Source organism: Taudactylus pleione, unplaced genomic scaffold (assembly GCF_031769625.1).
Source record: "Taudactylus pleione unplaced genomic scaffold, aTauple2 ptg000012l, whole genome shotgun sequence".
In the NCBI taxonomy this organism is placed as follows: Eukaryota; Metazoa; Chordata; class Amphibia; order Anura; family Myobatrachidae; genus Taudactylus; species Taudactylus pleione.
The window spans coordinates 9,115,148-9,142,745 of record NW_028284415.1 but is presented as its reverse complement, the minus strand read 5'-3'; the positions used below and the strand labels follow the sequence as shown (position 1 = coordinate 9,142,745).

At 49.4% G+C, this 27,598-nt stretch overlaps 1 protein-coding gene across 1 annotated transcript in view; it reads right to left on the bottom strand.

Annotated features, from left to right (window-relative positions):
• Positions 1 to 27,598, bottom strand: part of ELAC2 (elaC ribonuclease Z 2) — a 95,561-nt gene that overhangs the window by 30,361 nt on the left and 37,602 nt on the right. Inside the window, exons 11-16 of the mRNA XM_088468613.1 lie at positions 23,801 to 23,899; positions 12,816 to 12,954; positions 12,639 to 12,718; positions 10,615 to 10,736; positions 9,903 to 9,996; positions 8,353 to 8,491 (exon numbers count right to left, since the gene is read on the bottom strand). Of these exons, the coding sequence (XP_088324739.1) occupies positions 8,353 to 8,491; positions 9,903 to 9,996; positions 10,615 to 10,736; positions 12,639 to 12,718; positions 12,816 to 12,954; positions 23,801 to 23,899 (673 nt within the window). The remainder of the gene's footprint in view (positions 1 to 8,352; positions 8,492 to 9,902; positions 9,997 to 10,614; positions 10,737 to 12,638; positions 12,719 to 12,815; positions 12,955 to 23,800; positions 23,900 to 27,598) is intronic.

Here is a 27,598-nt window from a genome sequence, read left to right as displayed (position 1 = left end):
GTAAAGCACCGGCGCGGTTACTGACAGCCGTGCAAATTACAAACAGCCCCGACTAGGGACAGACGGAGCATGTGACAGGCAGCCGCGCTGAAGCGGCATCTGATGCCCTCACTGGCGCGGTGATCACTGACAGCCGCGCTGAGGCGGCTCTGCTAGGGCTTCCCAGAGCCTCCAACAATGCCGCCGCCGGTGTACTTTGTAAGCGGTGGCCACTGACAGCCGCGCTGAGGTGGCTCTGTTAGAGGCTTGCCATCGCCGGAGCTTCTATTACAAGCCCCGGCGCGTGTATACCAATAGTGACAATATGTCACTGCCCAGCTAACCATTAACACCTCTCCTGATTAGCGGGAGAGTGTATACTTACAGCTGTTGCGGCCAGGGTGCTGGGCAGCGAGGGGAGAGTGCGGGGACCCGGACACAAGCCGGTTTCAGTACCGCAGAGTCTGTGGACTCTCTTTGATGACCCCTCCATAAGAGTGACCGGACACAGGCTGCTGTAGCCGTGGCAGCTCCCACGGTGCAGGCAGACTGTCACAGCAGCAGTCTGCCTGTCCTGTCAATATAAAATAAATATATATATAAAAAATAACTTCAGGGCTGGAGACAGCCCCATGTGCACCGGCTCTTCTCGGGCACATTCTAAAAACTGGGGCTGGTGGGGCATAGAGGGGGAGGAGCCAGTCACACTTTTAGATTTTTAAAGTGCCATGGCTCTACTCTACCAGCGTCTATACCCCACTGTCATGAAGCTCCAGTGTCCCCTAGTGGATGAAGAAAAGCACTTTGAGAAAGGCGACGAAAAAGAGCAAAGTGGGGGTACAAACATAAAAAGTAGCGAAATATACTGTTGGGGGGTCTGCAAGTATGGGTGAGGTTTTTGAATGTAGGCGTTTGCTGAAGGGGCATTTTTTTTACCTTTCTTTTAACTTCACTTTAGTGACTTTTAAATATGCTAGCACCCATTTTCAAATACCCCAAATTGGACAGGACTATTTAATTTTCTCCAAAAAATACTGCTTTAAGCCATTCTTCACCACTTGTGCAAAGACGCTAATTAGAGGCAATTGTGCGAACTTAAGTACCCCAAACTGTTACAATAGGGCACTACTACATTGATCCCCAATGTTTTCACATCTTTTTAGGGGGTACAGGCTGATTTCCCCAATTCAGACACCACTTTTTGGCTATACTGACTTCACGTGTCTCCGTTTTCGCATCTTTTGGAATTGAATAAGGCGAATCGCAGCTACGCGTACAATAAGTTTCCACGGCTAAAATATGTGATGTAGGCGAAAACTCCGGCAGGCGAAACTTTATCACGTACGCGGAGCTAATTGGATACGGGCCATGGGAAGCAACATGCACATATCCTGAGACTGCCCACTTACACAACTATTATGGCGGGAGGTTTTTCATTTGTTATTTAGAATTGACTCCCCAGTTAACCTGGATCCACGTCTGAGACTTCTACACTCTATCCTCCGCTAAGCACCACCTATACATCCTTGGCTGTGCACATCTTGAAAGCCGTCACAGAAGCCACTGCCAAAACAGGAAATCAACTTATCCCACTTAAGGTCAAATCATTCTTCGGCATACTCCCCAATGATGAAATGGTTCTCATGACATGAAGATACAACTGATGGTGCTCTTCCTCCACCGGCATTGAGCAGTTTGATACTTCCTTCGCAGTCTGATTACTATTGAAATATATGCTCCTTTTTCTTATTTTATATTTATGCTGCCTGTTGTACCCTTTTTTAGCTTGCGGTGTCTTCCATTTGATTTTGTTCCTTCCTCTCCATTCTTTTTTCTGTACCTTATATACCTTGTTTATCACTTCAATAAAAATCTAAAGATTAAAAAAAAAAAAAAAAAAGTGCCCACTCTAAAGACACTAAATTAAAAATGGAGCACCTAAGATGGAGGTATAGAAGAGAAGAGCTAGAGTACAAACAAGGTTTATAATTTGGCATTAGTGCCTACTCCAGCATCCTCCATACCCCATGTTGGCATGGAGTGCCTACTCCAGCGCCCTCCATACCCTGGGAGACAGCAGTGTCTCCCAGGTACAGTTAAAGAGAAAACAAGAGATATGGTAAGAACTTACCTTTGTTATCTCTGTTTCTACGAAGTCCATAGGTCCACAGGGTGACCTTGGGGTATAGCTGGATCCTGGATCCTCGGGCACCACGGAGTTAAAGCTTTTAGCTGCTCCCAGGATGCACTTGGGTCCAACCTCCCCTATACCCCGCCCCCGAGCCACAGGCACCTCAGTTGGTAAGCAGCCCAGGCCGGAGGAGGAGACGAAACAGAGAGAAGGAAGACTGGAACACACAAGAACCATACTCACAGAAATGGGAGACGGAAAACCGGTGACCAGTCACAGAGCCCATATGAAGCCAGGTGCATCAGGGCGGGTGCCCTGTGGACCCTATGGACTTCGTAGAAACAGAGATAACAAAGGTAAGTTCTTACCATATCTCTTGTTTTCTACTTCAGGGTCCATAGGGGTCCACAGGGTGATCTTGGGGATGTCCCAAAGCAGTCCAACTAAGGGCGGGGACGCTCCTGTGCTGATAGGAGAACCCGGCGCCCAAAGGATGCATCCTGAGGAGGCAAAGGTGTCAAACGCATAGAACCTCAAAAAGGTCTGAATGGAAGACCAGGTGGCCGCCTTACAGAGCTGAACAGCAGAGGCGCCACGGCTAGCAGCCCAAGAAGGGCCCACGGACCGAGTGGAATGAGCCTTAACAGAGGCTGGAACAGGTAAACCCTCCTGCATATAAGCCTCAATAATAACAGAACGAAGCCAACGGGCTAGAGTCTGTTTGTTGGCAGGCCAACCCCTCTTGTGAAAACCAAAGAGGATAAACAAAGAATCCGACTTCCTCACAGAACTAGTCCGGTCCACATTAACCTGGAGTGCCTGGACAACGTCTAAGGAAGTCTCCCCAGCCGAAAGATCAGGTGACTGAAAGGCTGGTACAACAATTTCCTGATTAATGTGGAACCTGGAAACCACCTTAGGCAGGAAATCAGGACGAGTGCGAAGCACCGCTCTGTCCTGATGAAAAATCAGAAAAGGGGGACGACAAGAAAGCGCCCCCAAATCTGAAACCCTCCTGGCAGAAGCAATTGCCAAGAGGAAAACAGTTTTAAAAGTTAGCCACTTGAGCTCCACTGACTCCAAGGGCTCAAAAAGGAGGACCCTGTAAGGCCCGAAGAACCACCGCCAAATCCCACGGGGCCACAGGTGGCACAAAGGGAGGCTGGATTCTCAAAACACCCTGGAAAAAGGTGTGTACGTCCGGCATAGCAGCGATCCTGCGCTGGAATCACACCGACAGAGCAGACACGTGTACCTTCAGTGAAGAAAGACGTAATCCTAAGTCCAAACCCGACTGAAGGAAAGCCAGAATACGCGAAACCCGGAACACCTGGGGATCATTGTGTCTGGCCTCGCACCACTGAAAGTAAGTGTACCACACTCTGTGATAGATCCTCGCGGAAGCAGGCTTGCGCGCCCTCAGCATGGTGGTAATAACGGAGCTAGAAAAGCCCCGAGACCTCAGGACGGCTGTCTCAAGAGCCACGCCGTCAAAGATAGTCGACCCAGATCCGGGTGAAGACAGGGCCCCTGAGACAACAGGTCCCGCCGTTGAGGTAGGAGGTACGGAGCGTCGATGGACAGGTTCCGCAGATCGAAGTACCACGGCCTTCTGGGCCACGCTGGGGCCACCAGGATCAGTGTGCCTCCGTCCTGTTTGAACTTGCGCAGGACCGAGGCAGCAGAGATATCGGAGGGAACAAGTAAGCCAGTTGAAACAGCCATTTCACCGACAGCTCGTCTATCAGACTTGCGCCTGCGTCCCTTGTCCTTGACCCGTACACAGGCAGCTTGTGATTGTCAGGTCCAGCTCTGGCAGCCCCCACTTGTCCACGAGTAGTTGGAATACCTCTGGATGAAGCGACCATTCCCCGGGATGCACATCATAACGGCTGAGGAAGTCTGCCTCCCAATTGAGGACTCCTGGGATGAAAACTGGCGAGAGAGCTGGAAGATAGCGCTCCGCCCAAGCCAGGACGCGGGACACCTCCGACATCGCAGCTCGACTGCGAGTCCCTCCCTGGTGATTGATGTACGCCACCGTGGTGGCGTTGTCTGACTGCACCTGAACGGCCCTTCCGTGAAGAGCGGTGCCGGACGACTGCAGGGCTCTGTATACTGCCCGCAATTCCAGGATGTTGATGGGAAGAATCGCTTCCTCCGCCGACCAACGACCCTGAAGTGACAAGGAGCCTGTCACCGCCCCCCAACCCCGGAGACTGGCATCTGTCGTGAGCAGAACCCATTCCGGGATCCAAAAGGGGCGCCCCTCCAGGAGATGAGCTGTCTGCAGCCACCAGGCTAGGGACAGACGCACCTCCGAGGACAACACCAGCATCTGAGAGCGGATCCTGTGTGGCAATCCGTTCCATTCCGAAAGAATCAGCCCCTGCAGGGGCCTGGAATGGAACTGGGCAAACTCCACCATGTCGAATGCCGACACCATGGACCCCAAAACTCTCATCGCTGAGTGCACCGACACTCTGCCACTGCTCAGACAACTGTGAATCCGCAGCTGTAAGGAGGAGACCTTCTCTGGAGTCAGAAAAATCCGTTGCTGACGAGATTCCAGCAGGGCCCCCAAATGAACCATCCGTTGTGATGGGATGAGGGAGGATTTCTTCCAGTTGATCAACCAGCTGTGCGCCTGTAGACAAGCGACCGTCAGGAGGAGATGCTGGATCAGTACCTCCGGGGAGCTTGCCAGCAAGAGGAGGTCGTCTAGATACGGTAGCAACCATATCCCCTGGCTCCGAAGGTGAGCCGCCATGACCGCCATCACCTTGGTAAATACCCTTGGTGCCGTGGAGAGACCAAAGGGTAGAGCCCTGAATTGGTAGTGGTTGTGGAGAATAGCAAACCGCAGAAACCGTTGGTGCGATGTTGCTATAGGCACATGGAGGTAGGCGTCCTGGATATCCAGGGAGACCATATAATCCCCCGGTTCCATCGCCAGTATGATGGAACGCAAAGTTTCCATCCTGAATTTGGGAACCCTGAGAAACCTGTTCAGGGACTTCAAATTGAGGATGGGGCGATGAGAGCCATTGGGTTTCTGCACCAGAAACAGCGTAGAGTAATACCCCATCCCACGTTGAGACTGTGGTACGGGTATAATGACGCCCGCCGTCAGCAAGGCCTCTATGGCTTCCTGAACCTGCAAGGCCTTGGTTTTGTCCTGAGAAGGACTTGTGCAAAAAAACTGGCAAGGCGGCCTGTGCCGAAAAGACAGGGCGTACCCCTGGGAGACCACTTCTCGCACCCAGGCATCCGTGGTGGTATTGTGCCAGCACTGGGCGAATTGAAGAAGTCGGCCTCCCACCCTGGGGTCCCCCAGAGGGAGGCCCGTCCCATCACGCAGAAGGCTTATCTTCTGGCTTGGAAGAAGGGCGCCTAGCACTCCAGGCTTGCTTCTTTGGCTTTGAGGCGGTCTTGGGTGCGGACTGCCTCGGGAAGGACTGACCCTTTGCCTTGCCCTGAACCCGAAAGGAACGAAACGCCGAGCTCCGGACCTTAGCAGATGTAGTAGCTGAAGGGAGGAAGGCTGACTTGGATTTTGCCAGGGTATCTACTATTTTGTCCAGGTCCGGACCAAATAGTAATTCCCCATTAAAAGGTAAGGCCTCCAAGCCTTTCTTTGAATCCGCGTCTGCTCTCCAAGACCGCAACCACAAGGATCTACGAGCAGACACTGCTGCCGCCGAAACCCTAGAGGTCAACAGGCTAGCATCCAAAGATGCTTCTCCAATGTAGGAGGCGGCATCTCATCTGTCCTAACAACGCCCTCTGGACGTCCGGAGATTCATCCGTAAACGTGTCCTCCAAGGCGTTGGCCCACCCCTCAATGGCCTTGGCCACCCAGGAGATGGCCATGGACGGCCGGGCTACAGCCCCTGAGAGAGAATAAATAGACTTTAGACAAGTCTCCACCTTCCTGTCCGTAGGATCCTTCAGTGAGGATATAGACGGCAATGGCAAAGTAGCACTCCTGATGAGGCGTGTTACATGGGAATCGACTGCAGGCGGAGTTTCCCATTTCTTACAATGCGCTTCCGGGAATGGATAATTGGACGCCAAGCGTTTCTGTGGCAGGAAACGCTTACTGGGCGTCTGCCAGGCCACCGCCATGTGATCAGTCAACTGATCAGACAAGGGGAACGCTGTAGAAGTAACCTTAGCTTTTTTAAAACTAGGATACCTTGACTTGGGAGCGGGTGCCTCATCCTCAATCAGAAGAATGGCCCGCACCGCCTTAACCAGAGCCCGCACATTGATGGAAGACTTAGTGTCTACCTCCTGGACTGAGGCATCTGAGGCTGAGTCATCCTGCACCTCACCATCATCCGAGGACCCCTCAGAATCCGAAAGATGCGCAGCCTGTGCCATGACTGGAGCGTTTAGACGCCCTGGAGGGCACGTCACTGCGCAACATCGACTGAAAAGCCGAAGATGCTGACGCCAAATCTTGGACAGTGTGGGAAAGCGCATCCACCCAGGGTGGAGGAGCTGTCACAGGAGCCTGAAACGGCACCACAGCCGGCTGTGCCACAGGGGTGGACTGAATATACATTGGCAACCCCGCATAGGGACCAACAGGCTGAGACCCCGGGGGAGTCTGCAATAATTGTGGGACACCCGGGGAATGGGGGATGGAAGGCTGGGGCAACGCCCTAGTAGGGGCGGCAGTCGGGACCGACAGACGGTCCGCGATGGACACCAGCACCTGGGAAAACATCGCCCATGGTGGCTCCTGCGACATGGGAGGTTTAGACGTACCAGGGACCGCCTGGCACCGTCCGCACAGGCCGTCCTGTGACAAATCCTCCCTATCCACTCCTGCAGAACAGCGCCTGCAGGAGAACAATGCCGGAGCCCCGGAGTGCTCAATCTCCTCCTCAGACATGACTTAGGAAGAAAACGTGCGCACTCACCAGTGTGCTGAACAACAGCCCACAATATGGCACCGTGTAGCACACAACTGTATGTGACGGACCTCACAAGTACGTGATCTATATAGGTGAGGTCAGTAGAAACACCCTTCCCCCGCACACCTGTAGGGCTTGTAGGAGAAGGAAAGGGATAGGTACAGGCTGACAGTAAGTAGAAAAAAGACACAGACAGGCAGCACTAGCAAAAGTCACATACCATGCAGGAAGATATACTCACTGCACCTTTCCACTACAATCAACCTCCCAGATTCAGTGTCTGGGAGGGCTATAGCGCTGTGTACACTGTCCTTGTCGGGGGAGAGGTACACAGGGGGACCGGACCGCGTGCTCCCTGAAGATCTGCGCTGCCAGTAAGAAAATGGCCGCTGGAGACCTCAGAGGAGGAGTGGCCCGAGTAGCTGCAGCTCAGCGACGCCAGACTCCGAGCTGAAAGGCGCGCTGAGCTGAGGGGAGGAGCCGCTAGACAGGGAAGGTTTCCTCCCCTGGCTAGCATATTTAACCCCCAAGGTTGCGGCATCCCGCTTGCCGCTTAATTTACCCTGGTGGTCTAGTGGTCTGACAGGTTATGCCTCCGATAGAGGGGGGGGCCCGCCGCCACCGGTCTGTCCCCTAGACCGGGGGCATGGGACTGCATATAAAAGGCATTACCCGTGCACCGCCGCTAATCAGCGGTGCGCGGCTTACCTTAAGCTCCCCGGCGTCTTCCGGCAGCAGTCCCGGGGGAAACCAGAGTCCGGCTAGTACAGACTCTGGCTTCCCCCGCCGCGATCCCCAGTTCAGTGCTGGCATCGCGGCGCCAGCAGGGAGAAGGAGCGGCAGCGTGGGCGTCTGTACAGACAGCCCAGCGCTGCCGCTCTGGAGAACAAAACTATAGTAAAAATAAATTTAACCTAGTTAAATAAAAAGCTTTAGGGGGCTGCTCCTGCAGCCCCCCCCCGCAGGGTGACCCGACTCTGGCCGGGCACCATCTTAAACTGAGGTGCCTGTGGCTCGGGGGCGGGGTATAGGGGAGGTTGGACCCAAATGCATCCTGGGAGCAGCTAAAAGCTTTAACTCCGTGGTGCCCGAGGATCCAGGATCCAGCTATACCCCAAGGTCACCCTGTGGACCCCTATGGACCCTGAAGTAGAAAGGGACTATTCGAAATATACAACCCTCCCCACAAAAACACTTTCCCAATAAAAACACACTAATAGAAACAGGCCAAATTAACTAGGCGCTACGTTCTGCTCCTAATTCAGGATTTCTCATATAACAAAACTCTGACATGGTGCTAAATACCAGAGCACTTACAGTGTGGTGATCAGCATGTATGTGGGAAATGAACACCGCCGACAACTGGCTGAGAACATAATCCACACGGTCTCCATAATGACGGTGTAGTTGGCCAAACGTCCCCTCTCCGCTGTCCAGCAATAATGATTGGGAGGGACTGCAAAATAAAACAGACGGAAGGAAAAAAAAAAGTTTAATTGTCTAAGAGGTAGTCTGTACAGGAGGCCAACTTGGGACAAATGTAGAACATTTAGGAGTACACAGTGGTAATGCACTAGTGAAAACCCTAAAATGCTGAAGTGGGCTCTCGAAGGAGTGTGCCCGCAGCTCTGAGACTGACAGCACTACAGAAGTACACATAAACCATGGCTATGTGATTATATAGAAGGGTGGTATTATATAGGCAGGACACATCTGAGGATATAGCTAATATTATTTTACACTTATGAATAAGTTATTTCTCATAAAAAACAACTTTTACTATGATCAGAACGGTTAATGCACATACTATTTGATGGACTAATATCAACCACAAGTTAATGACAGGGCAACAGCATTCAAGAAAGCACAAGTCACCAAGTGACAATTAGAAATTGGTTAGATCTTATTAAAAGGATAGCATGCCGCAAAAAAAAAAAAAACACTTAACGGTATGCTGCAATAAATTGTGCTAAAGTAAAAAGTAAAAAGATAGAAATACTTTCACTCACTTCAGCAATTGTAGACAGGTAACTAGAACCTTCAACCACGCCTTTGCATCTCCATAGGATTGAACGGAGACACTTAGGCGATCGGGGACGCGCCATAGCGTATAGTGGCGCATAGCGCAAAGCGATTGCACATTTATGGCGCGATCAATCACAATAAACTTGTGCACATCTGTAGAGAATGTTTTGAATTCACTCACAACCGGCATGTCAATAAGCCCCGATTGTAATTTCACTTCCCACCCCATCAAAAAAAAACCCCCGCTGTCAAAAGATCCCCAGCAATATCAACTCCCAACACCCTTGGGGTAATAGGTCCCTGTGACAGAACCCCCCACCGTCATCACCAGGGACAACAGGTCCCCCAGTTAGGTGCCACCCCCCCGCCCCTCCCCATGTATTATAAAAACTTTTATTACATTATATTATAATATATATATATATATATATATATATATATATACATATACACACACACACACACACACACATATATATATATATATATATATATATATATATATATATATACACACACATATACATACATATACATACACACACACACTCAAAAACCTATAAAAAATCCATGTGAAAAACAGCTATATGTAGCAGCAGCCGGCTAGAGCTTAAGAACAATCTTTTAGGCTGGTCTCAGTGCAGCCTCAATAATATGACCGTACGAACATTTTAAAAAAATACATGGGTCCTATACTGATCCAAGAGTATCCCTGTTTTCACAGACTAAATTAAAGCAATAACTGGAAATAACAAGAGCATGTTCTGACTGGCTAGTTTTAGTTTAAGCTAAAAAGGTGCACCCGCCATACTGTATGACTGTAAGCTATAGTTTGCCCTTACCTGACATGTACCAGAGTAGCGCTGACATTACGAGTTTTCATGGGTACGGCTGAGCCCGTCCCTAGAAACACAACTTCAGGATACTGTATGTCACCTACAGAAAGAGAAAAGAAATCTACAACAGGCTACAGTGCATCATATAAACTAGTATTACTGTCTTACAATAGACACAGAAAACATCCTCTCTGAATGTTAGTGGTGGTTTAAAAGCCAACACTAATCATCTTTACAATATTACTCCTTTATAGAACCATGAACAACAAAATAAATTAAAAAATATGACTACACACATCAGAAGAAGTCCCTTTGTATTCAATAAGGACCTCATACAAGCATTACATATTAATGACAATGTAGTCTAGGAAGCATTTGTTGATGTCTCAGAGGTCACATGTGGTTTAGAAGATGGCTGCCTGTGTGTGCAACAGCAGTAACACGTGCTAAAGTCAGAGAAGTAGAAGATTAAAACATGGCTGCTGACCAGTTCGTTTATGGAAAATAACAAATATATCAAGTGAAGTCAGGTGGTCCTGTCACCTACAGACAGGCACCCATTTTGTGGACTGATCCAGTAGGCAGTCTAACCAATGACAACACTAAGGAACTATTAATATTCAGGAGGTAAGGATTCATAATCATGAGATTCTGGTTCCTACAGACCAAATAAATGACATGCTTAACAACAGACAAGGTGATGTTCACATGTAATTACCATTTGGCGCTGTGCTATCAGACTCCAAAAGCAGCTTGCATTCCTTCAGAGCGTCTTCAAAACCAGGGAGCTCAATGGCTTCCTTCACAAACTCTGCAGAACAGATTTCTGTAACTGCTTCTCTGAAACGTGAAATGCTAGAGTCACCATATGAAGAATCTAACAAATTATTCCCTATCCAATCTCATTCCAGTCACCAGCCGCAGCCTTCTGGACAGTGCTACTTCTGTACGCAGCCAAAAGGACATTGCCCCACCAATGGCAAACAAAGTCCCCAGCTCTGTGGAGCAATGGGCAGGCAGTGTCCAGGTCAAAAGCGTGCGACATGCTTGTATTGGACATTCATATTAATACACACCATATGATGGCTTATATACAGTGCATCCGGAAAGTATTCACAACGCTTCACTTTTTCCACATTTTGTTATGTTACAGCCTTATCCCAAAATGGAATAAATTCATTTTTGTCCTCAAAATTCTACACACAATACCACATAATGACAACGTGTAAAGTTTTTTTTTTGCGATTTTTGCTAATTTAATTAAAAAAAAAAAAAAACTAAGAAATCACATGTACATAAGTATTCACAGCCTTTGCTCAATACTTTGTTGATGCACCTTTGGCAGCAATTACAGCCTCAGGTCCTTTTGAATATGATGCCACAAGCTTGGCACACTTATCTTTGGGCAGTTTCACCCATACTCTTTGCAGCACCTCTCAAGCTCTATCAGGTTGGATGGGAAGCGTCGGTGCACAGCTATTTTCAGATCTCTCCAGAGATGTCCAATCGGATTCAAGTCTGGGCCACTCAAGGACATTCACAGAGCTGTCCTGAAGCCACTCCTTTGATATCTTGGCTGTGTGCTTAGGGTCGTTGTCCTGCTGAAAGATGAACAGTCGCCCCAGTCTGAGGTCAAGAGCGCTCTGGAGCAGGTTTTCATCCAGGAGGTCTCTGTACATTGCTGCATTCATCTTTCCCTCTAACCTGACTAGTCTCCCAGTTCCTGCTGTTGAAAAACATCCCCACAGCATGATGCTGCCACCACCATGCTTCACTGTAGGGATGGTATTGGCCTGGTGATGAGCGGTGCCGGGCTTCCTCCAAACAACGCCTGGCATTCACGCCAAAGAGTTCAATCTTTGTCTCATCATGGTCTGAGAGTCCTTCAGGTGCATTTTTGCAAAACTCCAGGCAGGCTGCCATGTGCTTTTTACTAAGGCAAGCTTCCATCAGGCCACTCTACCATACAGGCCTGATTGGTGGATTGCTGCAGAGATGGTTGTCCTTCTGGAAGGTTCTCCTCTCTCCACAGAGGAATGCTGTAGCTCTGACAAGAGTGACCATTGGGTTCTTGGTCACCTCCCTAAGGCACTTCTCCACCGATCGCTCAGTTTAGATGGCCAGCCATCTCTAGGAAGAGTCCTGGTGGTTCCGACCTTCTTCCATTTACGGATAATAGAGGCCACTGTGCTCATTGGGACCTTCAAAGCAGCAGATATATATCTGTACCCTTCCCCAGATTTATGCCTCAAGACAATCCTTTCTCAGAGGTCTACAGACAATTCCTTGGACTTCATACTTGGTTTGTGCTATGACATGCACTGTCAAGTGTGGGACCTTATATAGACAGGTTTATGCCTTTCAAAATCATGTCCAATCAACTGATTTTACCACAGGTGGACTCCAATTAAGCTGTAGGAACATCTCAAGGATGATCAGTGGAAACAGGATGCACCTGAGCTCAATTTTGAGCTTCAGGGAAAAGGTCGTGAATACTTATGTACATGTGATTTCTTAGCTTTTTTTTAAATTAAATTTGCAAAAAAAATGCAAAAATTTTTTTTACACATTGTCATTATGGGTTATTGTATGTAGAATTAGGAGAACAAAAATTAAATTATTCCATTTTGGAATAAGGCTGTAACATAACAAAATGTGGAAAAAGTGAAGCAGTGTGAATACTTTCCAGATGCACTGTAAGTGTGGTATACCCATATTCACCATGTTTTATTAACAACTCACCTCTGCCACTCGAGTTTAGGTCTCAGGCGATAACGGAGAAGACATTCTGCCCTCACCCCAAGCACACCAGAAACCTCCTCCTTTGCAGAAATAAGACATCAAGGTCCATTAATAATTCAGCAGACAAAGGCAACTTTGTTAAACTACAAACATCAACATGCTCTGGGATCCAATTACCTTCTTTTGGACAGCAGGGAGCTGCGGAAAGATTTTGGGATGGATAAGGTGCAGCTGGGTTTGAGTCTTGTAGCTTCTAAGGTTATGGACAGCGGAAGTGTTTTCATTCAGAAGCAGGTGCTCTGTTCCTGGGCCAAACCTGCATGTTAAAGGTTGTAAAAAGCTTAAATAGCACAAAATTAATCATCAGGTCAGTATGTTTAGGACAAATGGAAGTCTGATATATGTTCTATGGATTTAAACTTCACTTAAATAAATCAGTATGTGTACCAATAACAATCTGCCAATTGTCAAAACCAAATGCATTTTTATCACCTACATATACATGTCGTACTAGCTGATGTACCTGTGTACCCGGTTCAAACGGATAGACCTTAGATATTTACTGTTTCCAATTCCATATCACCACTCCAGTAACGCATTAATCCTTCACCTCTATAGTAATACATCACTGCTTTAGTAAGACATTATCCTCCCTCACCCGTGCTGTAACACATTTGACATTCCGCTACCTCACAGGTGTAGAAATAGAATCTCTCCCTCACACCTATAGAAAGACATTCCCATCACACACCTGTAGAAACTTATTCTCTTCCCTCGACTCTGGAGTAACACATTACCCCGCTAAGAGCTCTAGTAACAATTTTTCCTCTCACCTCTGTAGTAACACATTAATCGTCTCACCCCTGTGCTAACAAATTCCGTTCCCTCACCCAGTAGTAACATGTTTGACATTCGCCTCCCTCAGCTGTGTATCAACACATTCCCATCCCTCACCTCTGTAGTAACACATTTACATCCCTCATCTGAATAGTATCACATTCCCCCTCCCTCACCTCTATAGCGACAGATTCCCCTCTCACTGCTGTTGTAACACATTTTCCTCTCTCACCTCTGTAATAAAACATTCCCTTCTCTCAATATTCAAATAGGGGAGCCACACTAACCACCAGTGATGTTTGGCAGGACTTAAGAGGACAGTTGGGGGTCTAATCATAAAGACTTAAGTTCTTAGAGGTAATTATATGGCTTCACACATTAAAAAATTGATAGGTTAAGGAGTCATTTATGTACGATCACCCCTCCTGAGATATGACACGCCAAAAATCCTGTCCTCTGCGAAGTGGAGATGTGCTGTGCAGTTACTTATCACTCGCTCCTGAGTCTGCAGCCCCATAAAGATCCATCTGAGCTGCAGCCGGCATACCACTTGTCACTACTGAGAGACAATCTCCAGACATCGGAGAGGGGGCTGACCTTTTTCACCTTACACACCAATGAGCTGGTGGCTGCTGAATTACACTGCCAGAGCACTGCAGAGACGGGAGGCAGCCTGACCTGTGAGCAATAACCTGGGCTGTGCATTAGAGGAAGTAGCAGAGCCAAAAGGGGACCTTCCGAACACCTAAAGGGACTTAGGTGAGGAGGCTGTTGCACAGGACGACAGACGGAACACAGCCACATCGGGCTGATATTGGAGCATTTACATTCCCTTCCTGCCAGGGTAGCATGGGTATTCCTGGGGAGCAACCCGCCAGGGGGGTGAGGTAGGCACACAGAGAAGACTGTCGGGGGTGGTGGGGGAAGGGGAGAAGAGGGTACAGCAAGCAGACCATGGGGGGTGAAGGATATCAGATTGAGGTGACCCGGCGCCGGGTCACTTATCATATACATATAGTGGGTGTAGCGGCAGTCACCAGAGTGAGTGACCCAGCATATGAAGGGTCACAATATACTCTGGAACCTCTCTTTAGCAATGGGTCAAAGAGATCCATCAGATCTTACCCATTACTTCAATGGCAGTGCTGTTCAGTGCCACAGACACAGAGGGGCGAAGCGACTAGTGAGTAGGCACCTGATTGGCCGGCATTAGAAAACGGAGCAGAGTGTACAGGGAGGAGACGGGGACAAAGCTGTCTTCCCTGTTCTTCTCCCCTCAGGAGGCACATTACGCTAACCTGTGATGGAGAAAAAAAAAAAAAAATGTATAGAAGCAAAATGGAAAGCTGAGCTTCTATGAATCGCTCCCCCCATACTAGTGTATGGGGGAAGTGACGTGTATACTAATTACTAATCAGGGACACCTCTGGAGAATGTGAGATTTCTCCACGGTAACCCCTTCTATGAATTGGGTGAAGTGAAAAGCTCTGTTATCACTGATTAAGGGCTTTTCTGGCTACATGAATAGACCCCTTAGTGTTTGAGCATTCAACTGTGCTGCAGCCAGTATGAGTCAGTCAGTGAGGACATTGCACAGGGGGAGGAAACATTTTAGCTCTTTTCACCTCCTCAGGATTTGAATTTAAAAAAAAATCCCTGCTTAGTGGGTACCTACATCATGGAAGGAATATAGTCCTCAATTTTCAAGTTTCTAGGTCCAGGGGCATTTGATGAGTCAGCCAGCAAGTAAGTCATTCAGGACATTTGATTTCATAAGGAGAGTTATGGTAAAACATACCATTGTGAACTCTCTTTCTTCGAAGTCCATAGGGTCCACAGGGAGACAATGGGGTGTAGGTGGCACTTGGAGGACTGGACACCAATAGCAAAGCTTTTTCCTGTCCCAGGATGCTCCGGTCCTGCCCCCTATACCCCTCCCACAGCCTGAGGGTTAACTCAGTTTTGTTAACAAGCCCAAGGCAAGAACAGGATAGGAGAGAAGGAAGACTGGTACACTGAAGAATGATACTCTCACACAGAGAAGGAAACAAGTAACCAAGAGAAGGAACCCATAAGAGGCCAGGTGTGTCAGGGCGGGTGCCCTATGGACTTCGAAGAAAGAGTTAACAAGGGTAAATTTTACCATAACTCTCCTTTTCTTCTTCAGGGTCCATAGGGCTCCACAGGGAGACAATGGGGATGTCCCAAAGCAGTTGTTTGGGGATGCTCCTCAGCTGAGAGGAGAACCCAGCGCCCTAAGGAAGCATCCTGGACAGCAACGTGGAAGACAGAAGACCACGTTGCCGCCTTGCATAGCTGTTCGGCAGACGTGACACGGCGGGCTGCCCACGAGGGACCCACGGAGCGAGTAGAATGAGCAGATATTGTAGCCGGCACAGGAAGGCCAGTCTGCGCGTAAGCCTGCGAGATAGTCATGCGAATCCATCTGGCCAGAGTTTGTTTGTTAGCTGGCCATCCCTTCTTGTGGAATCAATATAGGATTAAGAGGGAGTCTGATTGCCTGATGGAACTAGTACAGTCCACGTAGATGTTCAGAGCACGGATCACATCCAAAGAGGCCTCACCTGCCGAGAAGTCTGGTGATTTAAAGGCCGGAGCCACAAATTCCTCATTAAGGTGGAAACGAGAGACCACCTTGGGAAGGAAGTCAGGGCATGGTCGAAGAACAGCCCTCTCCCTATGAAAGATTAGGAAAGGGGAGCAACAGGAAAGCGCCCCCTGGCTATAGCAGATGCTATAGCCAGAAGCAAACGGTGTCTTCGCAGCGAGCCATTTGATGTCTACTGAATCCAGGGGTTCGAATGGAGGTTCCTGAAGTGCGTGGAAAACTACTGACAAATCCCACGGAGCCCCAGGAGGGACAAAGGGAGGTTGCATACGTATAACACCTTGCAGAAAGGCATGAACATCCCGGTAGAGGAGCAATTCTGCGCTGGAACCAAATGGACATAGCAGAGACGTGCACTTAGAGAGGCTAGGCGGCATCCAATCCAGCTTGAAGAAAAGCTGGATTTTAGAAAGCCTAAAAACCTGAGGGTCATAGTTTCTAGTAGCACACCACTGGAAATATGTATGCTACACTCTGAGATAAAGCCTGGAAGAGGCCGGTTTATGCGCTCTGAGCATGGTCTGGAAAACCCTTTAGACCTTAGGAGGATTGTCTCAAGAGCAAAGCCGTTCCAGACAGACAGGCCAGGTCCGGATGTAGACAGGGACCCTGAGACAACAGGTCTGGTCGTAGAGGAAGTTGGAGAGGAAAGTTTATGGAGAGACCGGAGTACCAATGGCGTCTGGGCCAAGCCGGAGCTACCAACAGGACCATGCCCCCTTTCTGCTCAAAACTCCGAAGAACTCGAGGCAGAAGGGAGACCGGAGGAAAGAGGTGTGACAAATGGAAGGTCCACTTCACAGATAATGCGTCCATGAAGGCTGCGTCGGGGTCCCTTGTCCTGGCCCCGTACACTGGAAGCTTGTGATTGTGTCGTGAGACCATGAGGTCCACGTCCGGTAGACCCCATTTGTCCACCAGGATTTGAAGACTTCTGGATTGAGAGACCACTCCCCTGCATACACATTGTGATGGCTGAGGAAATCCGCCTCCCAATTGTGAATCCCCGGGATGAACACTGCAGAGATGGCTGGGAGATGGCGTTCGGGCCATGTGAGAATGTGGGACACTTCTGCCATTGCTGACAGTCTTCGAGTGCCTCCTTGGTGCAATGGACTGCTCTTTTCCACAAAGGGGTTTGCATATTTCCCCTTGAAAAGTTTTACTGGTAATACTAACCTCAAGACATTAAGACAGAACAGTCCATGCTTAGAGATGAAGAAGAAAAAAAATCTCCACTTTCATCTGGCTCTCAAACCTTGATCCAGAGACCACTGTAAATGAAATTCTAAAGCACAATTTGACCAGTATACAGAGCTGTATTCCCCACATACCCGGGTGCCTCCTGGATATGCTCGGTCAATAGTGTTGGCTTTATACAATCGCTCTATAGTGATGTCCATCCTAGATGGAACAACAAGAGATATGGTAATAACTTACCTTTGTTATTCTGTTTCTACGAAGTCCATAGGGTCCACAGGGTTGACCTTGGGGTATAGCTGGATCTGGATCCACGGGCACCACAAGGTTAAAGCTTTTGCTGCTCCCAGGATGCACTTGGGTCCATCCTCCTCTATACCCCGCCCCCGAGCCACAGGCACCTCAGTTGGTAAGCAGCCAAGGCCGGAGGAGGAGACTAAACAGAGAGAAGGAAGACTGGAACACACAAGAAATCATACTCACAGAAACGGGAGACTGAAAACCGGTGACCAGCCACACAGCCCATATGAAGCCAGGTGCGTCAGGGAGGGTGCCCTGTGGACCCTATGGACTTCGTAGAAACAGAGATAACAAAGGTAAGTTCTTACCATATCTCTTGTTTTCTACTTCAGGGTCCATATGGGGTCCACAGGGTTGACCTTGGGGATGTCCCAAAGCAGTTCAACTAAGGGCGGGGACGCTCCTGTGCAGAAAGGAGAACCCGGCGCCCGAAGGATGCATCCTGAGAGGCAAAAGGTGTCAAACGCATAGAACCTCAAAAATGTCTGAATGGAAGACCAGGTGGCCGCCTTACATAGCTGAACAGCAGAGGCGCCATGTCTAGCAGCCCAAAAAGGACCCACACAGACTGAGTGGAATGAGCCTTGAGGCTGGGACAGGTAAACCCTCCTGCGCATAAGCTTCACAAATAACAGAACAAAGCCAACGGGCTAAAGTTTGCTTGTTGGCAGGCCAACCCCTCCTGTGAAAACCAAAGAGGACAAACAAAGAATCAGACTTCCTAACGGAAGCAGTCCGGTCCACATAAACTCAGAGCACGGACTACAGCCAAGGAAGCCTTACCAGCTGACAGATCAGGTGACTGAAAGCTGGCACAAGTAGTTCCTGATTAATGTGGAACCACTTTAGGCAAAAACTCAGGACAAGTGCAAAGCACAGCCCTGTCCTGGTGAAAAATCAGAAAAGGGGGACGACAGGAAAGCGCCCCCAATTCAGACACCCTCCTGGCAGAAGCAATTGCCAGGAGAAAAACAAACAAACAGTCTTAAACGTTAACCACTTGAGTTCCACCGACTCAAGAGGCTCAAAAGGAGGATCCTGCAGGACCCGAAGAACCACCGCCAAGTCCCAAGGAGCCACAGGAGGCACGAAGGGAGGCTGGATTCGGAGAACACCTTGGAAAAAAGTGTGAACATCTGGCAACCACACAGACAGCGCGGACACATGAACCTTCAGAGATGTAAGGCGTAAGCCTAGGCCCAAACCTGACTGAAGAAATTCCAAGATCCTAGAAACTCGGAACACCTGAGGATCATAGTTTCTGGACTCACACCACTGAAAGTAAGTGCGCCACACCCTGTGGTAAATCAGTGCGGAAGCAGGCTTGCGTGCCCTGAGCATGGTACTAATAACCAAACCTGAGAAGCCCAGAGACCTTAAGAAGGCTGTCTCAAGAGCCACACCATCAAAGACAGCCGACCCAAATCCGGGTAAAGGCAGGACCCCTGAGACAATAGGTCCTGGCGCTGAGGAAGAAGGTACGGAGCGTCGATGGAGAGGCTCCTCAGATCGGAGTACCAAGGACGTCAGGCCACGCTGGAGCCACCAGCTTCAGCGTGCCGCCGTCCTGCTTAAATTTCTGCAGGACCCAAGGCAGCAGGGATATCGGAGGAAACAGGTACGCCAGTTGAAACGTCCATTTCACCGACAGCACGTCCACCAGACTTGCGCCTGCATCTCTTGTCCTTGACCCGTACACGGCCAACTTGTGATTGTGACGGGAGGCCATCAAGTCCAGCACCGGCAGCCCCCAATTGAGGACTCCGGGGATAAAGACCGCCGAGATTGCTGGAATGTGGCACTCCGCCCAAGCAAGGATGCGAGACACCTCCGACATCGCAGCCAGACTGCGAGTTCCTCCCTGGTGGTTGATGTACACCACCGTGGTGGCGTTGTCTGATTGAACTTGAACCACCCTTCCTTGAAGAGTGTTGCCGGACGACTGTACACGACCCTCAGTTCCAGAATGTTGATGGGGATAAGTGCTTCCTTCGCAGTCCAACATCCCTGAAGTGACAATGAGTCTGTCACTGCCCCCCAACCCCGGAGACTGGCATCTGTTGTTAGCAGGACCCAGTCCGGGATCCAAAAGGGACGCCCCTCGACCAGATGAGCTGTCTGAAGCCACAAAGCTAAAGACTGCCGAACCTCCGGGGACAACACCAGCATCTGAGACCGGATCCGGTGAGGTAACCCGTTCCATTCCGATAGAATCCAGGGGCCTGGAATGGAACTGGGCAAATTCCACCATGTCGAATGCCGACACCATGGACCCCAGAACTTTCATTGCCGAATGGACCGTCGGCAATTGCTCAGGCAACTATGTATTCGCAGCTGTAGGGAGGAGACCTTTTCCAGAGTCAGGAAGATCCTTTGCTGACGAGAATCTAGCAGGGCTCCCAAATGAACCATCCACTGTGATGTAATCAGGGTGGACTTTCTCCAATTTATCAACCACCCGTGCGCTTGCAGACAAGCGATCGTCAGGTGGAGATGTTGAAGCAGTACCTCAGGAGAGCTCGCCAGCAAAAGGAGGTCGTCTAGATACGGCAGCAGCCATGCATTCTGGCTCCGAAGATATACGGCCATGATCGCCATCACTTTGATGAATACCCTTTGTGCCGTGGAGAGACCAAAGGGTAGCGCCCGAAACTGGTAGTGATGTTGTAGGATAGCGAACCTCAGATACTGCTGGTGCGAAGGTGCTATCGGAACATGGAAGTAGGCGTCCTGGTATCCAGGGAGACAATGTAATCCCCCGGTTCCATCGCCAGAATAATGGAACGTAACGTTTCCATCCTGAATTTGGGAACTCTGAGGAATTTGTTCAAAGACTTCAAATTGAGGATAGGGCGATGAGAACCATTTGATTTCTGCACCAGAAACAGTAGAGTAGTACCCCATCCCTCGTTGTGACTGAGGAACGGGAACAATGACCCCTGCTTTCAGCAAGGACTCTATAGCTGCCCGAATCTGCAAAGCTTTGGTTTTGTCCTAAGAAGGACTCGTGCAGAAAAACTGGTGGGGCGGTCTGTGCCTAAAAGACAGGGCGTACCCCTAGGAGACCACTTCTCGAACCCAGGCATCCATGGTGGTATTGTGCCAGCACTGGGCAAATTGAAGAAGTCGGCATCCCACTCTGAGGTCCGTCCCATCAGGCAGAAAGTTTAAATTCCTGCTTGGAAGAAGGGCGCCTAGCACTCCAGGCCTGCTTCTTGGGCTTAGAGGCAGCCTTGGTCGCAGACTGCCTTGGGAAGGACTGACCTTTGGCCTTACCCTGAACCCAAAAAGGACCGAAAGGCGGACTTGGATTTAGCCAGAGTATCCACTATTTTGTCCAAGTCTGGACCAAATAGCAACTCCCCATTAAAAGGTAAGGCCTCCAGGCCCTTTTTAGAGCCTGCGTCTGCTCTCCAGGACCTCAGCCACAAGGACCGACTAGAAGACACGGCTGCAGCCGAAACCCTAGAGTATATAGACTTTAAACAAGTCTCCACTTTCCTGTCCGTGGCATCCTTCAGAGAGTAGATAGACGGTAATGGCAATGTAGCGCTTTTAATTAAGCGGGTGACATGGGAATCCACTGCAGGTGGGGTTTCCCATTTCCTGCAATGAGCCTCAGGAAAAGGATAGTTGGATGCCAACCGTTTCTGTTGTTGGAATCTCTTACCTGGCGACTGCCAGGCCCCCGCCATATGATCCGTCAATTGGTCAGACAGGGGAAAATAAATTCTAAGTTACCTTAGCCTTTTTAAAATTAGGATACTTCGACCTAGGAGCCGGTGTATCATCCTCTATGTGAAGGATGGCCCGCACCGCCCTAACCAATGCCGGCACAGTAATGGAGGACTTAGTCTCCGCCTCCTGGGCCATGGCATCCGAGTCAGTATCCTCATGTACTTCTCCGTTATCCGAAGACACGTCCGTGTCCATTAACTGCGCAGCCAGTGAAGATGTAACGGGGCGCTTGACGCCTTCGGGGGCATGTCACTTTGTAACATCGACTGAAAAGCTGAAGATGAGGCCGCCAGACTCTGAACAGAGCTGGAGAGTACATCCACCCAGGGTGGAGGAACCGCCTGAGGATACCCCTGAAAGGGAACCATGGACTGCTGAGTCACTGGGGGAGACTGCACATACACAGGCAACCCCGTATAAGGACCCACAGTCTGAGACCCGGGGGGAGACCGCAATAACTGCGGAACACCCAGGGAATGGGGATGGTAGGCTGGGGCAAAGCCCTAGTAGGGACTGCAGTCAGGACCGCTAAACGGTCCGCACCTGCGAAAACATTGCCCAAGGAGGATCCTGCGACGTAGGGGGTTTAGAGGTGCCAGGCACCGCCCGCACAGACCGTCCTGTGATAAATCCTCCCCATCAACCCCTGCAGAACACGTCTGCAGGAAAACAACACAGGAGCCACGGAGTGCTCAATCTCCTCATCAGACATGACAATAAATTTTCAATAAATATGTATCACAAAGAGGTGAGGCGTATAACACCTGCGCACTCACAAGTATGCAACACAAACAGCCCACAATATGGTACTGAGTAGCACACCACTGTATGTGACTGACCTCACAAATACTTTGTTTTATATAAGTGAGGTTCACTGAAAAACACCCCTCCCCCACACAGACAGGCGGCACATACCATGCAGGAAGAAAATACTCACTGCACCTTTCGCTACAATCAACCTCCAAGATTCAGTGTCTGGGAGGGCTATAGCGCTGTGTACACTGTCCTTTTGCAGGGGAAAGGTACACAGGGGGACCGGTCCATGCACCGCCTGGGAGATCTGCGTTTGCAGAGAAGATGGCCGCCGGAGAGCTCTGAGGAGGAGTGGCCGCAGGAGGAGCAGCTCAGCGACGCCAGCACGCATGAGAGAAGACGCGCTGAGCTGAGGGGATGAGCCGCTAAACCAGGGAAGACTGCCTCCCCTGGCTAGTGATTAACCCCAGGGAAGCTGGTTCCCTTCCAGGCATTACTCCCTGGTGGTCCACCGGTCACGCGGGGTATACCTGAAAAGGGGGAGCCCGCCGCCACTACTAGCGCCGCCGGTCCGTCCCCAGAGACCGGCGGTGAGAGACTGCCTTTTCCAAACGGGCAAAGCATTGTGCGGCTTACCTGTCCCCGTTGAATCCGGCAGCAGTTTGTGGGATGTCCCGGAGCCCTGCTAGTACTGACTCCGGGGTCCCGCTGCGATCCCCAGATCAGTACTGGCGTCGCAGCGCCAGCGGGGTTGTTGGAGTGGCAGCGTGGACGTCCAGATGCAGTCTGATGCTGCCGCTCTGAAGAAGTAAAAATAAATAAAATCTTCTTTTTAAAAATAAGCTTAGGGGGCTGCATATGCAGCCCCACCGTGCCAGGGTGACCAGACTCCGTCCGGGCACCAACTAAAACTGAGGTGCCCGTGGCTCGGGGGCAGGGTATAGAGGAGGATGGACCCAAGTGCATTCTGGGAGCAGCAAAAGCTTTAACTGCATGGTGCCCGTGGATCCAGATTCAGCTATACCCCAAGGTCAACTCTGAGGACCCTGAAGTAGAAATCCCATTTATCCATAATATCCTTTACTAAAGGGATAAAGGGTCAGCAACCTTATGTTATAGTTTTTTCTAGGAATCTCAGAACAAGTCTTCTAATTGCAAATAAGACATTTTCATCTTCTTAATCCGTGAATTGCGTAACTGTTGACTCCTCATTGTTCTGGATTTTTAGTACCTGATGAATCACAGGCAGTAAATTTTCCAACTCATGTCATCTTGCAGAACCCCTTGTCAAGCCATAAAAAATCTTCTTTAAAGGAGCACTCAGAATCAGACCCTCGATGGGACTGGACTAAGACAGAATGTTGATGCTTAAGTGACTTAGCTGGTGAGGAGTGATCTAGAATTCTCTGCACCGAACAGAGGCACCCAAACCAGCTGGTCTTGAGGCCTACTGACATCTGGCCAAACACAGATGCAAGGAGCAATTTGCTGAAAATTTAGGAAAACAGGTGGCAGGATGGGTACCTTCCACCTACAAAACTAGGTGATGAGTTGCAAGCTGCGAGGCCAGAAAAAACTAAGCTGGAATTTTGTAAATGCTACAAGAGGAAATATTTTATATAAAGTTGAATGTTGCCCTCTTGTGGAATATCCAGTATGTTACATTTTCATGATTGCAATGTCACCTTGTAATAGTCGCACTCACCTTTCCATCCACTCTCTATAACCACCATGGTTAAGAATGTGTTCGGGAGTCATATGTATTACTAGAGCAGCTGTATTTTCTGGCTTTAAATCTTGAAACCTGACGTGTAAATGAAAAAAGAAATCCAGCAATTATTATAGTTTACTTGTCTAACACCCCATATCATCAGATTACAAAGCACATTCCAGTGAATAATGTATCATTAAACATTAGTTCCTAGGTTGTGAACTCTACCCAGAGTTCCAGAATGGTTTACCCAGGAGTCTGTACTCCCTAGTGTCCAATGTCCTTGGAATTGGTGTTAGTTCATGTCCACCATCCAACCCCTGAGACTGTGTCCATGTTAAGGTTATCATCCCGTAACCAAAGGAGCGACTAGTGAACATTGGGTGACAACGTGATGCATTAGGTGGACATTTAGAGAGAAGCTAGATATATTACTCTCTCACATGAAAACAATATAACTGGACCGCCTCAAATCTGGAAACCATTTTGCCTAACACTCAAGTTTGATGACACCAGTGGCACCAGGAAAGACCTGCAGGGAGAAGATCTACAGTGTTGTTGGGCATCCAAGAGCAGCCCCAAGAAGACCATTCTCTGGGATAGAATCAGGGTAGACTAATTTATAATCTAACTGCGGTCCTGCAGTACAGCTGGGGAGGCCGCCTGTCTCATCAAGGAGGACCATCACCACCTGGTTCAGATTAAGGTGACCATGACTGTCAAGAGCTTTGAGTAAGCTCTCCGTATCTAAAGAAAGGGCCATGAACTGAAAATGCAGCAATTTTACATCAAATCTGAGGAGCCACTGATGTCCATGGACAACATAAGCTTTCTCTGTTCCATGCTGTAGAACGCGGTAATTAAAATTTCTACACTCAAAAGCAAAAATTAAGGAACTTCAGTTTAAGAATGTAGAAAAAAAAAAGGGGGGGGGGGTTTAACCCCCTATTGTTCCTCAGCACACTGAATTATACTTGCAACAATATATGAAGACTATATGGTAACAGAAATTCAGAGATATTAGTTGCATGCATTTGCAAATACATGGGAAGCTGCTAGGCCACGTCATGGCTTTTCGGTCACTAGCAGTCCCTAACACTAAATGGGTTCACGTCCGGTGCGCAGGGCACCCCAAAAATTCGCACACATCTATACTTTACATTCTACTGTCATCCTTTTTCCATTTTTCATGTGATGCCCTGGGGGGTCCTGGGCTGGACGTTTTCAGGGGTGCCCTGCGCCCCGGACGTGAACCCATTAGTGTTAGGGACTGCTAGTGACAGAGAAGCCGTGACGTGGCCTAGCAGCTTCCCATGTATTTGCAAATGCATGCAACCAATAACAAGAGATATGGTAAGAACTTACCTTTGTTATCTCTGTTTCTACGAAGTCCATAGGGTCCACAGGGTTGACCTTGGGGTATAGGTTGGGAACCAAATCCGGGCACCACGCAGTTAAAGCTTTTAGCTCCCAGGATGCACTGGGTCCACTCTCCCTATAACCCCACCCCCAAGCCAGAGGCACCTCAGTTTGTAAGTAGCCAAAAGCCGGAGGAGGAGAGAAAAAGAGAGAGAAAACTGGAACACTCAATAACCATACTCACAGAAATGGGAGACGGAAAACCGGTGACCAGCCACACAGCCCATATGAAGCCAGGTGCGTCAGGGCGGGCGCCCTGTGGACCCTATGGACTTCGTAGAAACAGAGATAACAAAGGTAAGTTCTTACCATATCTCTTGTTTTCTACTTCAGGGTCCATAGGGGGTCCACAGGGTTGACCTTGGGGATGTCCCAAAGCAGTTCAACCAAGGGTGGGGACGCTCCTGTGCTGAGAGGAGAATCCGTCGCCAAAAAGGAAGCATCCTGAGAGGCAAAGGAAACCAATGCCTAGAACCTTAAAAAGGTGTGGACAGAAGACCAAGTGGCCACCTAGTAAGGCAAAACAGCCGAGGCGCCACAGCGAGCCGCCCACGAGGGTTACATGGCCCGAGAAAAAACAAGCATCAACAACAGAAAGGCCTACCCATGGGTAGGCCCCTGAGGAAGACCTACGAGGCCATCCACCAACATTTGGTTATAGGCCGGCCATCCTTTACTGTGAAAACCAGAAATCTCAGACCACCAATAAGGAGTCCGATTTCCGTAAGGAACCTGAACGGATCACATAAATCCAAAGAGGCCGGACCACAGTCAATGAGGCCACACCAGCCGAGAGGACTGGGGACAGAATGGCCGTACCATAAGTTCCAGAATAATATGGAACCTGAAAACCACTAAGAAGAAACACAGGGCGAGAGCAAATCACACCCTGACATGATGCCCTCCAGAAGAGGGAGCCACATGAGAACGCTCCCAATTCAGACACTCTCCTGGTTGATATAAACACCCTGAGAGAAAGAGAGCCTAAGTAATAGACCATGTAATGGCTATCACAACCAGCGGTTCCATTGACTGTCCCCGGAGGGAACGAAGAACCACTACTAACTCCCAAGGAGTCCCTAGGGAGGACAAATGGAAGCATAATCCAGAAAACACTCCAAAGGATGAACTGGATACCAGAGTGGAGCAATTCCATATCTTAACCATACTGACAGTGTAAAGATCCGCACTGTCAGGAAGACCAGGCCAAGTGTGAAACCCAAGCCAGCCGGAAGGAATGCCAGAATATCTGGAAATCCTGGACACCGGAGGATTGTATCGACAGGTACAATACCATAAGATTTATGGTTGCCACAGTTTGTGGTAGGTCCCAGCAAAAGCTGATCCATGTGCTCTAATCATTCCAACGATGACAAAGCCAGGGAAGCCGTAAGACCACTGTAGGGACACAGTCAAAGACAAACGACCCAGGTCCAAGGCAAAACCAAGGACCCTGAGACAACAGGTCCGGGCATCGAAGCATCAGGAATGGAGTATCGATGGAGAGACTCCGAAAATCCAAGTACCCCTGACATCTGGGGCAATCAGAAGCCACCAGCAGGAAAGCATCTCCGTCTCAATTGAAACACTTCCAAAGACCTCGAGGAAGAAGGGAGACCGGAGAACAGAGGTACACAAAGTGAAAGGACCACTTCATCGACAAAGAGTTGCTGAAGGTTGCTTCAGAATCCCCAGAGCTGGACTGTAACACCATAGTGTGATAAAGTCAGAAGGCCCTGAGGGTCACCTCAGGGGGGCCCCCCGTGCTCACCAGGAGATGAAACCTCTCTTGGGGAAGAGACTAGTCCCCGGGATGCACGTCGTGACGGCTGAGGACTCCCGCTTCCCAATGGAGAGCTCCTGAAATGAACGCTGCCGAGATGGTCGGGAGGAGACCCTCGGACTATGTCCGAATATGTGACATACCTGTCATTGCCACCCAACGAACAGTGTTGCTAAAAAGGAATCCACTGTCCTGACCCTGTCGGACTGAACCTTTTCAGGTTCACCGGGAAACAAGAGTTATGCCAGAGTAAGTTAATTGACAGGGTGGAATCGACAGACGTCCAACTGCACTGAAAAAGGATGCGAACCAGACACTGTCCATAGCAAAGAAAACCCTGGACGAGATGGCCATAGCCACCCGGACAGGGACCGACTTGCCTCCTGAGAGAGCATCATCGTTTGAACAGTGATCCGACAGAAAAAACTCGTTCCATCTGGAGATGAGCCAATTATGGAAAGGTCTGGAATGGAACTGAGCCCATTCCACCATGCATCCCAGAGTGTAAAGACATATGTCGACTGCGAGACAACCACGTACTCCTAATGGAAGAGTGGAGATTCCGTCTTACGCCAGAAGAATTCTCAGAT